General features: G+C 46.8%; 1 protein-coding gene across 1 annotated transcript in view; it reads left to right on the forward strand.

Moving 5' to 3' along the window:
* The window catches only part of LOC120026153 (fibrillin-2-like), a gene marked incomplete at its 5' end in the record, with an annotated part of 236,899 nt that overhangs the window by 67,051 nt on the left and 152,282 nt on the right, over positions 1-17,566 (forward strand). The window contains 4 exons of the mRNA XM_038970976.1: positions 6,732-6,884; positions 9,875-10,123; positions 12,006-12,149; positions 15,191-15,310. Of these exons, the coding sequence (XP_038826904.1) occupies positions 6,732-6,884; positions 9,875-10,123; positions 12,006-12,149; positions 15,191-15,310 (666 nt within the window). The remainder of the gene's footprint in view (positions 1-6,731; positions 6,885-9,874; positions 10,124-12,005; positions 12,150-15,190; positions 15,311-17,566) is intronic.

The raw sequence follows: 17,566 nt of genomic DNA on the forward strand, positions 1-17,566 counted from the left end.
CTAATAGTGTTTCAATCGGTGACGTCACTCGCTCTGAGACCGTGAAGTAGTTGTTCCCCTTGCTCTGCAAGGGCCACGACTTTTGTGGAGCGATGGGTAACGATGCTTCGAGGGTGACTGTTGTCGTTGTGTGCAGAGGATCCCTGGTTCGAGCCCAGGTAGGGGTGAGGAGAGGGACGGAAGCTATACTGTTACAAGAGCACAACGTGGCAAAATGTTTGTAGCAAAACAAGTGTTCCTCATTGGACAAGTTCAGGGAGTCCCTCTCTGTTTGAGTCCGTTTTCTTTGAATACGGACTCTAATGAATACGACCCAGCCAGGTGTGTTGGGCTGGAACAAAAGTAGCTCTCCAAGAGGGTTGGCAAGAGTTATGGTGGTGTAGGGGTTAGTTAACACAGGCAGTTAGGAAAGCAAAGGTTAGCTTTTTCAAACAGAAATGTGCATCCTGTAGCACAAACTCCAACAAGTTCTGGGACACTGTAAAGTCCATGGAGAATAAGAGCACCTCCTCCCAGCTGCCCACTGTACTGAGGCTAGGAAACACTGTCACCACCGATAAATCCACTATAATTGAGAATTTTTCAATAAGCATTTTTCTACGGCTGGCCATGCTTTCCACCCCTACCCTGGTCAACAGCCCTGTATCCCCCACAGCAACTTGTCCAAGCCTCCCCCATTTCTCCTTCACCCAAATCCATATAGCTGATGTTCTGAAAGAGCTGCAAAATCTGGACCCATACAAATCAGTCGGGCTAGACAATATGGACCCTCTCTTTCTAAAATTATCTGCAGAAATTGTTGCAACCCCTATTACTAGCCTGTTTAACCTCTCTTTCGTATCGTCTGAGATCCCCAAAGATTGGAAATCTGCCTCGGTCATCCCCCTCTTCAAAGGGGGACACACTCTAGACCCAAACTGCTACAGACCTATATCTATTCTACCCTGCCTTTTTAAGGTCTTTGAAAGCAAAGCTAACAAAAAGATTACCGACCATTTCGAATCTCACCGTACCTTCTCCACTATGCAATCTGGTTTCAGAGCTGGTCATGGGTGCACCTCAGCCACGCTCAAGGTCCTAAACGATATCATAACCACCATCAATAAGAGACAATACTGTGCAGCTGTATTCATCGACCTGGCCAAGGCTTTCGACTCTGTCAATCACCACATTCTTATTGGCAGACTCAACAGCCTTGGTTTCTCAAATGACTGCCTCGCCTGGTTCACCAACTACTTCTCAGACAGAGTTCTGTGTGTCAAATCGGAGGGCCTATTGTCCGGACCTCTGACAGTCTCTATGGGGGTGCCACAGGGTTCAATTCTCAGGCCGACTCTCTTCTCTGTATATATCAATGATGTCGCTCTTGCTGCTGGTGATTCTCTGATCCACCTCTACGCAGACGACACCATTCTGTATACTTCTGGCCTTTCTTTGGACACTGTGTTAACTAACCTCCAGACGAGCTTCAATACCATACAACTCTCCTTCCGTGGCCTCCAACTGCTCTTAAATGCAAGTAAAACTAAATGCATGATCTTCAACCTATCGCTGCCCACACCTGCCTGCCCGTCCAGCATCACTACTCTGGACGGTTCTGACTTAGAATATGTGGACAACTACAAATACCTAGGTGTCTGGCTAGACTGTAAACTCTCCTTCCAAACTCACATTAAGCATCTCCAATCCAAAATTAAATCTAGAATCGGCTTCCTATTTCGCAACAAAGCATCCTTCACTGATGCTGCCAAACATACCCTCGTAAAACTGACTATCCTACCGATCCTTGGCTTCGGCGATGTCATTTACAAAATAGCCTCCAACACTCTACTCAGCAAATTGGATACAGCCTATCACAGTGCCATCCATTTTGTCACCAAAGCCCCATATACTACCCACCACTGCGACCTGTATGCTCTCGTTGGCTGGCCCTCGCTTCATATTCGTCGCCAAACCCACTGGCTCCAGGTCATCTATAAGTCGTTGCTAGGTAAAGCCCCGCCTTATCTCAGCTCCATGGTCACCATAGCAACACCCACCCGTAGCACGCGGTCCAGCAGGTATATTTCACTGGTCACCCCCAAAGCCAATTCCTCCTTTGGCCGTCTTTCCTTCCAGTTCTCTGCTGCCAATGACTGGAACGAACTGCAAAAATCACTGAAGCTGGAGACTCATATCTCCCTCACTAACTTTAAGCACCAGCTGTCAGAGCAGCTCACAGATCACTGCACCTGTACATAGCCCATCTATAAATAGCCCATCCAACTACCTCATCCCATACTGTTTTTTTTTCTTTGCATCCCAGTATCTCTACTTGCACACTCATCCTCTGCACATCTATCACTCCAGTGTTTAATTGCTATATTGTAATTATTTTGCCACTATGGCCTCTTTATTGCCATATCTCCCTTATCCTACCTCATTTGCACACACTGTATATAGACTTTGTTCTATTGTATTATTGACTGTATGTTTGTTTATCCCATGAGTAACTCTCTGTTGTTTGTGTCGCACTGTTTTGCTTTATCTTGGCCAGGTCTCAGTTGTAAATGAGAACTTGTTCTCAACTAGCCTACCTGGTTAAATCAAGGTGGAATAAATAAAATAAATAAAATAGGGGGAAGTTGCTCCTAGATGCTGATCTTTGGTCAGGTTTGCATTTCCCCTATTAATGCTTAAGGTTAGGATTGGGGGAGGGGAAGCTAATGCTAGACCTGTTGATAGGGGATGGGTGGGGCTCCTTAGAGAGTGTTCTTAAGCGTAATTCAGAGTGCAAAGACGCAGAGACGCGATAGTCTGCATCCCTTTGTGACATCTACGCAGCTCTAAAACCAACGTACAGCTCGAACACATACCTTCCCACAATTCCCAACCAATGCGGCTCCATGTATGCCTCCTCTATACATCTGAATGTGTTGACAGTTGGAGAAATTGCTTGAGCCGCGCTGATTAATTCGGGAAAATATGAAAGCCAACGGTTCAATATTCTAGAACACTGCTGTGCGTGTGAGTACAGGTTTATGGTCTCCGATAGAATCCATCCTTATGACCACTAGAACAATGAAAGGAGCCAATTGGCATTCTGTATTTATTTGCAAATTAGAAAAATAACAGAAACGTTTAGCTGTGCAAGTCAACTAATGGTAACATCTGGGTTATGGTTTGCGATTGGTGGATGTGATGTGGATCCCCCATGATTTTCCCCAAAGGGTGTATATTTATTTTGGATATAATTTCTAAGATCAGGGTTATGTTTTTGTTGGAGCATTGTGAAATACATTTGTAATCAATAACAGCTCCCCCCCCGTGATTAACATTTTGTAGATGCAGATATAATTACAACATATGTGCATTTCAGAATTTCCATTGTGGTGTTACATTCCTGAATGTGTACTTTAAACACAGGGTCTCTACTGTATCTAGAACAACAACAAAAAACTCTGCTCTTTATTGAGGCCCACATGTGCATACAGGCCTTCGAGCCACGGATGTCAGACAAGACTAGGGCTGCACCCTATGGGCCCTTGGTCAAAAGTAGTGCACTATATAGGGAATAGGGTGCCATTTGTGACTCTCATTCTTCAGAAGTTCCCTGCTGACCTATATACAGTAGAGTCAGCCAGGCTACCGTAGGATGCTCAGCCATCTCTCACACTGTCGAAATATGCAGCCATAAAGGTTTTGTGTTTAAAAAGGGGATTTCTGGCGACACCAAGCTGAAGTACTGTGTGTGTGTGTGTGTGTGTGTGTGTGTGTGTGTGTGTGTGTGTGTGTGTGTGTGTGTGTGTGTGTGTGTGTGTGTGTGTGTGTGTGTGTGTGTGTGTGTGTGTCCACAGTACTGTGTGTGTGTGTGTGTGTATGCCTACGTATGTGTGTTTTGTGTGTTAACTAACTATAAGATCAATGTGTGTGTGTACGTGTGTGAATTCCACTGTAGTGTTGAAGTACTCAAGTCCAGTCTTGAGACCACATGTCGGTTACATTCGTACTCGGTCTTGACTCAGTGTCGGTTACATTCGTACTCGGTCTTGTCTCAGTGTCGGATACATTCGTACTCGGTCTTGTCTCAGTGTCGGATACATTCGTACTCGGTCTTGTCTCAGTGTCGGATACATTCGTACTCGGTCTTGTCTCAGTGTCGGATACATTCGTACTCGGTCTTGTCTCAGTGTCGGATACATTCGTACTCGGTCTTGACATGGTCTCGGACAGTGAGGACTCGTCAAATCTTCCCGAGAGTAAAAAAATCATAATTATCAGCTTCCATTCAGTCAGCACATAAATCCGCTTCTCCAGGCCAAATATATACACTCCTTTCTGGAAATATTAATATCTTAACAGCCTTTATATATCTATTATAGACATGTTAGTACAGTGGTGAACCTATAGGCCTTCAGTGGTGAACCTATAGGCCTTCAGGGGTGAACCTATAGGCCTTCAGTGGTGAACCTATAGGCCTTCGGGTTAGTTTGGGTTAGGAATAATCTGTAGTGTCTCTATTTTCCCCCAGCATGCATTTTTTCCACTATTCGGAATGTCTAAAGAATCCATATGTTGTTCAGAAATACTGAACATGTTGAACTCTTATTATGGTGGTGATTTGACAAAATTACAATCATAAATTGGATTGGACTCGCAGTTTTCTGGTCTTGGTCTTGACTCGGTCTCGGACCCCTTGTCCCTCTCCCAGTCTCGGTCTTGTCTTGGTCTTTACTCGATCTTGCCCCCCTGATCTCGGTCTTGACTCGGTCTTGCCCCTCTGGTCTCGGTCTTGACTCGGTCTCGCCGTTCCGGTCTCGGTCTTGACTCAGTCTTGCCCCTCCCAGTATCGGTCTTGACTCGGTTTTGCCCTCCGCCCCTCAGGTCTCGGTCTTGACTCGGTCTCGCCCCTTCGTTCTCGGTCTTGACTCAGTCTCGCCCCTTCGTTCTCGGTCTTGACTCGGTCTTGCCCCTCCGGTCTTGGTCTTGACTCGGTCTCGCCCCTCCCAGTCTCGGTCTTGACTCAGTTTTGCCCTCCGCCCCTCAGGTCTCGGTCTTGACTCAATCTCGCCCCTCCGGTTGCATTCTTGACTCGGTCTCGCCCCTCCGGTCTTGATCTTGACTCAGTCTCGGTCTTGACTCAGTCTCGCCCCCCTGCCCCTCCGGTCTCGGTCTTGACTCAGTATCGCCCTTCCGGTCTCGGTCTTGACTCGGTCTTGCCCCTCTGGTCTCGGTCTTGACTCGGTCTCGCCGTTCCGGTCTCGGTCTTGACTCAGTCTTGCCCCTCCCAGTATCGGTCTTGACTCGGTCTCGCCCTTCCGGTCTCGGTCTTGACTCGGTCTTGCCCCTCCGGTCTCGGTCTTGACTCGGTCTCGCCGTTCCGGTCTCGGTCTTGACTCAGTCTTGCCCCTCCCAGTATCGGTCTTGACTCGGTCTCGCCCTTCCGGTCTCGTTCTTGACTCGGTCTCGCCCCTCTGGTCTCGGTCTTGACTCGGTCTCGCCCTTCCGGTCTCGGTCTTGACTCGGTCTCGCCCTTCCGGTTTCGGTCTTGACTCGGTCTCGCCCTTCCGGTATCGGTCTTGACTCGGTCTCTCCCTTCCGGTCTCGGTCTTGACTCGGTCTCTCCCTTCCGGTCTCGGTCTTGACTCGGTCTCGCCCCTCTGGTCTTGGTCTTGACTCGGTCTCGCCCTTCCGGTCTCGGTCTTGACTCGGTCTCGCCCCTCTGGTCTTGGTCTTGACTCGGACTCGATTTGCTCCGGTCTTGGTGTTCAATCTGTCTCGCTTTAGATGGTCTGGAACACAACACTGTTCCACTGTATAACAACACTGTTCCACTGTATTCTGCCCCTGAACAAGGCAGTTAACTCACTGTTCGTAGGCCGTCATTGTAAATAAGAATTAGTTCTTAACTGACTTGCCTAGTTAAATAAAAGTTAAATAAAACAACCCCCCCCCCAAAGAAACAACACTGTTCCAATGTTTTCCGCTTGTGCAATAACAAAATATCAACATCTGTTCCACTGCATTTCTATGTCATTACAAAGTATTTAGTAACTATGTACCAACAGTGTTGTTATTGGCCTAATTACAGCAGTACAACACACATACCAGTGTTTGTCATGGGCTGGCTTAGGACACTACCACCAACCGAAGTAGCAAAAACACCAAACGCTTCATTTTCAGTCATGACGGTGTGTTTTTTTTACTTCGTCTAAATGCCCCCGATAGATGTCTGTAATATTTCACATGTCGTCCACATCAAGGAGTCATGTGAAAACGATGTCAAAGTGCTTCCCCGTATTTACGACAAAATGTAAAGGTCGACGGGTGAAATAAAGGAGCTATTAGCTGAGTGAAATTAGCAACAGTGTTACGGAATTCAAATGGTAAAGATATGAGAAGGATGAATTAGCACATTTTGAAACATTGGGTGAATTATTAGGCATGTACCCATACACCACACGACGGCCTTGTGGATGTGCCTGTCTGTCTGCCTGTCTCGCTGCCTGTCTGCCTGTCTGCCTGCCTGTCTGTCTGCATGTCTGGCTGTCGCCCTGTCTCTCTGCCTGTCTCGCTGCCTGTCTGCATGCCTGTCTGTCTGCCTGTCTGGCTGTCGCCCTGTCTCTCTACCTGTTCGTCTGCCTCTCACCCTGGGACAGTGTGTGTCTGTGACAGCATCCTAGTCACCTACGACAAGGTGTACAGTATGTGTGTTAACTGTGTGATGCCATGTCTTGTTCCCGCTCTCTCAGACCAGCAGGCAGGCTCGTGTTTCGGGGGTCTGCTGAACGGGCGCTGTGCCCAGGAGCTGCCCGGCCTCTTCAGTAAAGCCACATGCTGCTGTGACAGCGGACGCTGCTGGGCACGAGGGTCACTGCCTGAAATATGCCCCGCCCGAGGATCAGGTGTGTCACCAATCTATAATATTCCCCCTATGCCAATGTTTGGTTGGCAAGCCTGGTTCTTAGTTAGTGTGATGCAACATTTACAATGAAGATATATAATTTGTTAGTAGTGACAATCTCCTATTCTACTCAAAACACTTGAGTCAACCAATTATGGCCTTGACTTAGCTAATCGATTCAATTAAGACCAGGGTTGCCTATTGCCATACCTTATGCAGTGTCATGTGTGAATGACTATCATTATTAGCTACTTCAACGTCAAAACCTTTAGACATTTCAATCAATCAATCAATCAAATGTATTTATAAAGCCCTTCTTACATCAGCTGATGTCACAAAGTGCTGTACAGAAACCCAGCCTAAAACCCCCAAACAGGAAGCAATGCAGGTGTAGAAGCACCATAGTTATATCTCTCTGTATCATTATCAGCTACTTGTCACGTTGTATAATGATTGGAGACAGGCGAAGGAATACGTAATATTTGTATTTATTTTTTCTCCACCCAAACAAAAGAGCGAGGTGTAAACCTCTAAATAATACATGGGACGAGACTCGTAAAACGAGTGCACAATAACACATAGCGTGGAAGTCGATACAATAGCACAGGTACTCACACGACCAGCGGACATGGTAACAATAACCGACAAGGACAATGGGGAACAGAGGGCACATATATACACATACAGTGGCAAAAAAAAGTATGTGAACCCTTTGGAATTATCAAATCAAATCAAATTTATTTATATAGCCCTTCGTACATCAGCTAATATCTCGAAGTGCTGTACAGAAACCCAGCCTAAAACCCCAAATAGCAAGCAATGCAGGTGTAGAAGCATGGTGGCTAGGAAAAACTCCCTAGAAAGGCCAAAACCTAGGAAGAAACCTAGAGAGGAACCAGGCTATGAGGGGTGGCTAGTCCTCTTCTGGCTGTGCCGGGTGGAGATTATAACAGAACATGGCCAAGATGTTCAAATGTTCATAAATGACCAGCATGGTCAAATAATAATAATCACAGTAGTTATCGAGGGTGTAGCAAGTCAGCACCTCAGGAGCAAGGCCAGGTGGACTGGGGACAGCAAGGAGTCATCATGCCCGGTAGTCCTGACGCATGGTCCTAGGGCTCAGGTCCTCCGAGAGAGAGAAAGAAAGAGAGAAGGAGAGAATTAGAGAGAGCATACTTAAATTCACACAGGACACCGGATAAGACAGGAGAAGTACAGCAACCCAGACAGGAAGATCACGTCAGTGACTCAACCCACTCAAGTGACGCACCCCTCCTAGGGACGGCATTAAAGAGCACCAGTAAGCCAGTGACTCAGCCCCTGTAATAGGGTTAGAGGCAGAGAATCCCAGTGGAGAGAGGGGAACCGGCCAGGCAGAGACAGCAAGGGCGGTTCGTTGCTCCAGAGCCTTTCCGTTCACCTTCACACTCCTGGGCCAGACTACACTCAATCATATGACCTACTGAAGAGATAAGTCTTCAGTAAATCCATTATCTGGATTTCTGCATAAATTGGTCATTAAATTATCCGTGACACTACTTCAACGTCAAAACCTTTTGACATTTCCATAGTTATAATTCTCTGTATCATTATTAGCTACTTCAACGTCAAAACCATCGTTATATCTCTCTCTAGAGTTATGTAAGTTCTGCCCTTAACTGCACCTCATTGTAAAAAGCCCATGAAAACCTGAGGCAGGTTGGAGAACTGCTGAATCTGATGCTGAGCCCAAAGTGCCTGTCATGCGGTAACAGATAGTGTTCTGCTGCTGCAGGCGGTAACAGAATGGTACCTTGGTAATGTCAGGGCAGACTGGAGGGCTCTGAAAGCCCCTGGCACTCTCCCCCATTTCCTTTGGCTCCCACCCCAGACTGGGCATAGCACACAGGATACCTGTTCCTCCAACTCCTACTTCACTGGCATGTGTTGCTTTGGTTTCATCTCAAATCTAGAAGACAGCGGTGAGCAACTCAGGTAGGTTTCACCTCAAATCTAAAGGACAGCGGTGAGCAACTCAGGTAGGTTTCACCTCAAGTCTAGAGGACAGGTGTGAGCCACTAAGGTTGGTTTCACCTCAAATCTAGAGTACAGCGGTGAGCAACTCAGGTTGGTTTCACCTCAAATCTAGAGGACAGCGGTGAGCAACTAAGGTTGGTTTCACCTCAAATCTAGAGGACAGCGGTGAGCAACTCAGGTTGGTTTCACCTCAAATCTAGAGGACAGCGGTGAGCAACTCAGGTTGGTTTCACCTCAAATCTAGAGGACAGCGGTGAGCAACTCAGGTTGGTTTCACCTCAAATCTAGAGGACAGCGGTGATCAACTCAGGTTGGTTTCACCTCAAATCTGGAGGACAGCGGTGAGCAACTCAGGTTGGTTTCACCTCAAATCTAGAGGACAGCGGTGAGCAACTCAGGTTGGTTTCAACTCAAATCTAGAGGACAGCGGTGAGCAACTCAGGTTGGTTTCAACTCAAGTCTAGAGGACAGGGGTGAGCAACTCAGGTTGGTTTCACCTCAAGTCTAGAGGACAGGGGTGAGCAACTCATGTTTGTGGGGGCCGGAACGTCTGCTGGGTGTTCGGTAAGCACAACATGGGAGAAACGTAGGATAACTTGAACTTGTCCAATGATGTTCATGAAACCTTCAAACATGTTGCTGTGTTGTGGCCTACAGAACCTGACCGTAGTTTGTGATTGCTTTAGATCATATAGAGAGCTTTAGAGAGTATTTGTGTCCTCTCAGAGCAACCAACTGACTTTATACTTTGATGTCAAAGAGAGACATGGTTAAGGGTTTGAAGTAGTATGGCTTAGTGTCCTTAGACATGATCTGTTTCAAGGCACACTGTAGTGTTGACCTTTGACCTCTACTCTCACTGCTGGCAAACCTATTGATGTTTGAACTTTTCAAACCTGTTCCACCATCATCCAGATGACCTTTCTTCTCACTGCTGACTAACATCTTGACCTTTGTCTCACCGTCCCCCAGAGGAGTACCGCCGGCTGTGTGTCCAAGGAGTCCTACCCTACCCAGATGGAGACTTTGGAGGGAGACCCAACCCCATGAATCCTCTAAATCCTTTGATCCCTCAAAGGCCCAATGGTGGCAACGACCCGTCCAGCCCCAATGGTGGCTATGATCCATCTAGACCCAATGGGGGGTATGACCCATCCAGACCCAATGGGGGGTATGACCCATCCAGACCCAATGGGGGGTATGACCCATCCAGACCCAATGGTGGGTATGATCCATCTAGACCCAGCAGTGGCTACGATCCAACACTGAATGGCCAAGGGGTTCCTAATGGAAATGGACAAAGGCCAGACTTAGGTAAGGAAACCTCCACATGCACTAGAAGCACCCACACATTCAACAGATAGCATAGGCTCTGCAAGCTGTAAGATGTGTACAGTATCTACATACAGTGCATTCGGAAAGTATTTAGACCCCATGACTTTTTCCACATTTTGTTACGTTACAGCCTCATTCTAAAATGGATAAAATAAAATAAAATCCTCATCAATCTACACACAATACCCCATAATGACTAAGTGTTAACAGGTTTTTAGAAATGTTTGCAAATGTATTAAAAATAAAACAGAAATACCTTATTTACATAAGTATTCAGACCTTTGCTATGAGACTCTAAATGGAGCTCAGGTGCATCCTGTTTACATTGATCATCCTTGAGATGTTTCTATAACTTGATTGGAGTCCACCTGTGGTAAATTCAATTGATTGGACATGATTTGGAAAGGCACACACCTGTCTATATAAGGTCCCACAGTTGACAGTGCATGTCAGAGCAAAAACCAAGCCAAGGGGTCGAAGGAATTGTCCGTAGAGCTCCTAGACAGGATTGTGTCGAGGCACAGATCTGGGGAAGGGTGCCAGAAAACATTCTGCAGCATTGAAGGTCCCCAAGAACACAGAGGCCTCCATCATTCTTAAATGGAAGAAGTTTGGAACCACCAAGACTCTTCCTAGAGCTGGCCATCCGGCCAAACTGCTCAATCTGGGGAGAAGGGCCTTGGTCAGGGAGGTGACCAAGAACCCGATGGTCACTCTGACAGAGCTTCAGAGTTCCTTTGTGGAGATGGGAGAAACTTCCAGAATGACAACGATCTCTGTAGCACTCCACCAATCAGGCCTTTATGGTAGAGTGACCAGACGGAAGCCACTCTTCAGTAAAAGGCACATGACAGCCCACTTAGAGTTTGCCAAATGGCACCTAAAGGACTCTCAGACCATGAGAAACAAGATTATCTGGTATGATGAAACTAAGATTGAACTCTTTGGCCTGAATGCCAAGCGTCACGTCTGGAGGAAACCTGACACCATCCCTACGGTGAAGCATGGTGGTGGCAGCATCATGCAGTGGGGATGTTTTTCAGCGGCAGGGACTGGGAGACTAGTCAGGATTGAGGGAAAGACAAACGGAGCAAAGTACAGAGAGATCCTTAAAACCTGCTCCAGAGCGCTCAGGACCTCAGACTGGGGCGAAGGTTCAACTTCCAACAGGACAACGACCCTAAACACACAGCCAAGACAACGCAGGAGTAGCTTCGGGACACATCTCTGAATGTCCTTGAGTGGCCAGCCAGAGCCCGGACTTGAACCCGATCAAACATCTCTGGAGAGACCTGAAAATAGCTGTGCAGCGACACTCCCCATCCAACCGGACAGCGCTTGATAGGACCTTCAGAGAAGAATTGGAGAAAATCTCCAAATATATGTGTGCCAAGCTTGTAGCATCACACCCAAGAAGACTCAAGGCTGTAATTGCTGCCAACGGTGCTTCAATAAAGTACTGGGTAAAAGGGTCTGAATACTTATGTAAATGTCATATTTCCATATTTTTTGAAACATTTTATACATTTACAAAACTTTCTACATTTTTGCAGTTTTTTTAATGGGGTATTGTGTGAAGATTGATAAGGGGAAAATGTGTTTTAATACATTTTAGAATAAGGCTTTAACGTAACAAAATGTGGAAAAAGTCACGAGGTCTGAATACTTTCCAAATGCACTGTAGATGGATTGAGGGGTGAATGGATAGGGATGGATGGAGGGGAAAGCACACTCATTGTGATGAGCTACTATGGGGTATGTTGGACAGGCACAGCGACTCTGAACCAGACGATAAACGTCTGTAAGCAGCTGCCCAACCTGTGTCTGCACAGTCGCTGCATCCTCGTGGGCTCTAGCTACCGCTGCGAGTGCAACAATGGATACACTCTGGACACTCGCCAAGAATGTGCAGGTACAGTATAGTAATTATATATTCATATATTTAAATGTGTTTTTATACATGTCTTTGATTGATTGGCTAACACTTTTAAAATGTTAGTTCCAACACCCACAGTGTTGGGATATCAGGAACTCTGGTGTTCTTGATTGGTTCACTATCACTTTTAAAATGTTTCAACACTTTTTCAGATGATCCCATATGTACACTTTAAAAATTTAGATGTTAACATTGTGGGGCATTAACACTGTGGGTGTTAAAAAGTAAAGTTTGCTCTGTCAATACTGTACAGCAATAAGAAAGCATTGTGGCAGCACATTTCAAGTAAAGAGTTAATAGTCAAACCCAGAAAGACCATTGGCCATCGACCCTCCTCCCAGCTGTCCTCTCAGAACGTCCACTTTCTATCCACAGATGTTTAGTTTAGTTTAGTTTATTAGGATCCCCATTAACTACTGTACATGCAGCAGCTACTCTTCATGGGGTCCATTAACTACTGAACATGCAGCAGCTACTCTTCCTGAGGTCCATTAACTACTGCACATGCAGCAGCTACTCTTCCTGGAGGCCATTAGCTACTGAACATGCAGCAGCTACTCTTCCTGGGGGCCATTAGCTACTGCACATGCAGCAGCTACTCTTCCTGGGGGCCATTAGCTACTGCACATGCAGCAGCTACTCTTCCTGGGGGCCATTAGCTACTGAACATGCAGCAGCTACTCTTCCTGGAGGCCATTAGCTACTGCACATGCAGCAGCTACTCTTCCTGGGGGCCATTAGCTACTGAACATGCAGCAGCTACTCTTCCTGAGGTCCATTAACTACTGAACATGTAGCAGCTACTCTTCCTGGGGTCCATTAACTACTGAACATGCAGCAGCTACTCTTCCTGGGGTCCATTAACTACTGTACATGCAGCAGCTACTCTTCCTGGGGTCCATTAACTACTGAACATGCAGCAGCTACTCTTCCTGAGGTCCATTAACTACTGCACATGCAGCAGCTACTCTTCCTGGGGGCCATTAGCTACTGTACATGCAGCAGCTACTCTTCCTGAGGTCCATTAACTACTGAACATGTAGCAGCTACTCTTCCTGGGGTCCATTAACTACTGAACATGCAGCAGCTACTCTTCCTGGAGGCCATTAGCTACTGAACATGCAGCAGCTACTCTTCCTGAGGTCCATTAACTACTGAACATGCAGCAGCTACTCTTCCTAAGGTCCATTAGCTACTGCACATGCAGCAGCTACTCTTCCTAAGGTCCATTAGCTACTGTACATGCAGCAGCTACTCTTCCTAAGGTCCATTAGCTACTGAACATGCAGCAGCTACTCTTCCTGAGGTCCATTAACTACTGCACATGCAGCAGCTACTCTTCCTGAGGTCCATTAACTACTGTACATGCAGCAGCTACTCTTCCTAAGGTCCATTAGCTACTGTACATGCAGCAGCTACTCTTCATGGGGGCCATTAGCTACTGTACATGCAGCAGCTACTCTTCCTGAGGTCCATTAGCTACTGTACATGCAGCAGCTACTCTTCCTAAGGTCCATTAGCTACTGAACATGCAGCAGCTACTCTTCATGGGGTCCATTAACTACTGAACAGGCAGCAGCTACTCTTCCTGAGGTCCATTAACTACTGAACAGGCAGCAGCTACTCTTCCTGAGGTCCATTAACTACTGCACATGCAGCAGCTACTCTTCCTGGGGTTCATTAACTACTGAACAGGCAGCAGCTACTCTTCCTGGGGGCCATTAGCTACTGTACATGCAGCAGCTACTCTTCCTGAGGTCCATTAGCTACTGAACATGTAGCAGCTACTCTTCCTGAGGTCCATTAACTACTGAACATGTAGCAGCTACTCTTCCTGAGGTCCATTAGCTACTGAACATGCAGCAGCTACTCTTCCTGAGGTCCATTAACTACTGAACATGTAGCAGCTACTCTTCCTGAGGTCCATTAGCTACTGAACATGTAGCAGCTACTCTTCCTGAGGTCCATTAGCTACTGTACATGCAGCAGCTACTCTTCCTGAGGTCCATTAGCTACTGAACATGCAGCAGCTACTCTTCCTGAGGTCCATTAACTACTGAACATGTAGCAGCTACTCTTCCTAAGGTCCATTAGCTACTGTACATGCAGCAGCTACTCTTCCTAAGGTCCATTAGCTACTGTACATGCAGCAGCTACTCTTCCTGGGGGCCATTAACTACTGTACATGCAGCAGCTACTCTTCCTGGGGGCCATTAGCTGCAGCACATGCAGCAGCTACTCTTCCTGGGGGCTAGATGATAGATGATAGATGATAACCAGTCAATGTTCAGGTCACCCAGAAAATACATTTCTCTGTTAGTATCAGAGACCTTATCTAACATCACACACATATTCTCCAGATACTGACTGTTAGCATCAGAGACCTTATCTAACATCACACACATATTCTCCAGATACTGACTGTTAGCATCAGAGACCTTATCTAACATCACACACATATTCTCCAGATACTGACTGTTAGCATCAGAGACCTTATCTAACATCACACACATATTCTCCAGATACTGACTGTTAGCATCAGAGACCTTATCTAACATCACACACATATTCTCCAGATACTGACTGTTAGCACGTGGTGCCCTACAGCAGCACCCTAAAAGAAGAGGCTTCAGATAAGGCAGGTGAACCTGCAACCACAGCACTTCTACTTCATTTGTCATGAGATCCTCTCTGAGCTTTACAGGAATATGGCTCTGAATAGATACAGCAACACCTCCCCCGTAGACATTCCTGTCTTTTCTATAGATGTTATATCTTTGTATTCCTTCTACTGTATCATCATAGCTGCTGTCTAAGTGAGTCTCAGAAATGGCTAATATATTAATATTATCTAAGATGAGCGAATTACTAATCTCGTGAACGTCGTTTCTGAGGCTGTTAGGTACTGTGTATTTATATGAGTTAACTTTATCCCTTTCCTGGCTAGCTTGTCTAAAACTGAACTCATGATGATTCTAGGTTGTATTTCTAATAAATCTATGTCTGATAATACATAGATGTAGATGAGTGTTCCTCCGACCCGTGCCCCAATGGGAACTGTGTGAACACGGCCGGTTCCTTCTACTGCAAGTGCCACACAGGGTTCCAAAGAATCCCAGGGAATCAGGTCTGCATCGGTGAGTCTATTTATACATACATACTGTATATATACAGTACAGTTCAAAAGTTTGGACACACCTACTCATTCCAGGGTTTTTCTTTATTTTTTACTATTTTCTATATTGTAGAATAATAGTGAAGACATCAGAACTATGAAATAACACACACGGAATCATGTAGTAACCAAAAAAGTGAGATTCTTCAAAGTAGCCACCCATTGCCTTGATGACAGCTTTGCACACTCTTGGCATTCTCTCAACCAGCTTCATGAGGTAGTCACCTGGAATGCATTTCAATTAACATGTGTTCCTTGTTAAAGGTTCATTTGTGGGATGTCTTTCGTTCTTAATGCGTTTGAGCCAATCAGTTGTGTTGTGACAAGGTAGGGTTGGTATACAGAAGAATGGGTGGCTACTTTGAAGAATCTCACTTTTTTGGTTACTACATGATTCCGTGTGTTATTTCATAGTTTTGATATCTTCACTATTATTCTACAATGTAGAAAATAGTAAAAATAAAGAAAAACCCTTGAATGAGTAGGTGTGTCCAGACTTTTGACTGGTTCTGTATATATTCTATTCAAAGAGGTTGAACCAATGCTGTCACCATAGACGTGTCTCGGAGTCTGTGGCATAAACCCTTAACCAGCCAGGCCTGTGTCTGAGAGTCTGTCTTCACAGTGGAGTGGACCTAATTAGCCTCTTGACGCTAGGGGTCAGATTTTTTTATTTTTTAAATAACGTTTCCAAGGTAAACAGACTATTTCTCAGGTCCAGATCGTAGAATATGCATATAATTTACAGATTAGGATAGAAAACACTCCAAAGTTTCAGAAACTGTCAAAATATTGTCTGTGAGTATAACAAAACTGATTCTGCAGGCGAAAACCTGAGGAAATCTAACCCGGAAGTGATTTTTTTATTTTTTATCTGTGTTTCCTTGCCCATCTTTCATCTAGGGCCAGAGAGAACTGTCTAGGGCCAGAGGGAACTGTCTAGGGCCAGGGGGAACTGTCTAGGGCCAGGGGGAACTGTCTAGGGCCAGGGGGAACTGTCTAGGGCCAGAGGGAACTGTCTAGGGCCAGAGGGAACTGTCTAGGGCCAGAGGGAACTGTCTAGGCCAGAGGGAACTGTCTAGGCCAGAGGGAACTGTCTAGGGGCAGAGGGAACTGTCTAGGGGCAGAGGGAACTGTCTAGGGGCAGAGGGAACTGTCTAGGGGCAGAGGGAACTGTCTAGGGCCAGAGGGAACTGTCTAGGGCCAGAGAGAACTGTCTAGGGCCAGAGGGAACTGTCTAGAGCCAGAGGGAACTGTCTAGGGGCAGAGGGAACTGTCTAGGGGCAGAGGGAACTGTCTAGGGGCAGAGGGAACTGTCTAGGGGCAGAGGGAACTGTCTAGGGGCAGAGGGAACTGTCTAGAGCCAGAGGGAACTGTCTAGGGCCAGAGGGAACTGTCTAGGGCCAGAGGGAACTGTCTAGGGCCAGAGGGAACTGTCTAGGGCCAGCGGGAACTGTCTAGAGCCAGAGGGAACTGTCTAGGGCCAGAGGGAACTGTCTAGGGCCAGAGGGAACTGTCTAGGGCCAGAGGGAGCTGTCTAGAGCCAGAGGGAACTGTCTAGGGGCAGAGGGAACTGTCTAGGGGCAGAGGGAACTGTCTAGGGGCAGAGGGAACTGTCTAGGGGCAGAGGGAACTGTCTAGGGCCAGAGGGAACTGTCTAGGGCCAGAGGGAACTGTCTAGGGCCAGAGGGAACTGTCTAGGGCCAGAGGGAACTGTCTAGGGGCAGAGGGAACTGTCTAGGGGCAGAGGGAACTGTCTATAGGGGCAGAGGGAACTGTCTATAGGGGCAGAGGGAACTGTCTATAGGGGCAGAGGGAACTGTCTATAGGGGCAGAGGGAACTGTCTATAGGGGCAGAGGGAACTGTCTATAGGGGCAGAGGGAACTGTCTATAGGGGCAGAGGGAACTGTCTATAGGGGCAGAGGGAACTGTCTATAGGGGCAGAGGGAACTGTCTAGGGGCAGAGGGAACTGTCTAGGGGCAGAGGGAACTGTCTAGGGGCAGAGGGAACTGTCTAGGGCCAGAGGGAACTGTCTAGGGCCAGAGGGAACTGTCTAGGGCCAGAGGGAACTGTCTAGGGCCAGAGGGAACTGTCTAGGGCCAGAGGGAACTGTCTAGAGCCAGAGGGAACTGTCTAGAGCCAGAGGGAACTGTCTAGAGCCAGAGGGAACTGTCTAGGGGCAGAGGGAACTGTCTAGGGGCAGAGGGAACTGTCTA

Source organism: Salvelinus namaycush, chromosome 31 (assembly GCF_016432855.1).
Source record: "Salvelinus namaycush isolate Seneca chromosome 31, SaNama_1.0, whole genome shotgun sequence".
Taxonomy (NCBI): domain Eukaryota; kingdom Metazoa; phylum Chordata; class Actinopteri; order Salmoniformes; family Salmonidae; genus Salvelinus; species Salvelinus namaycush.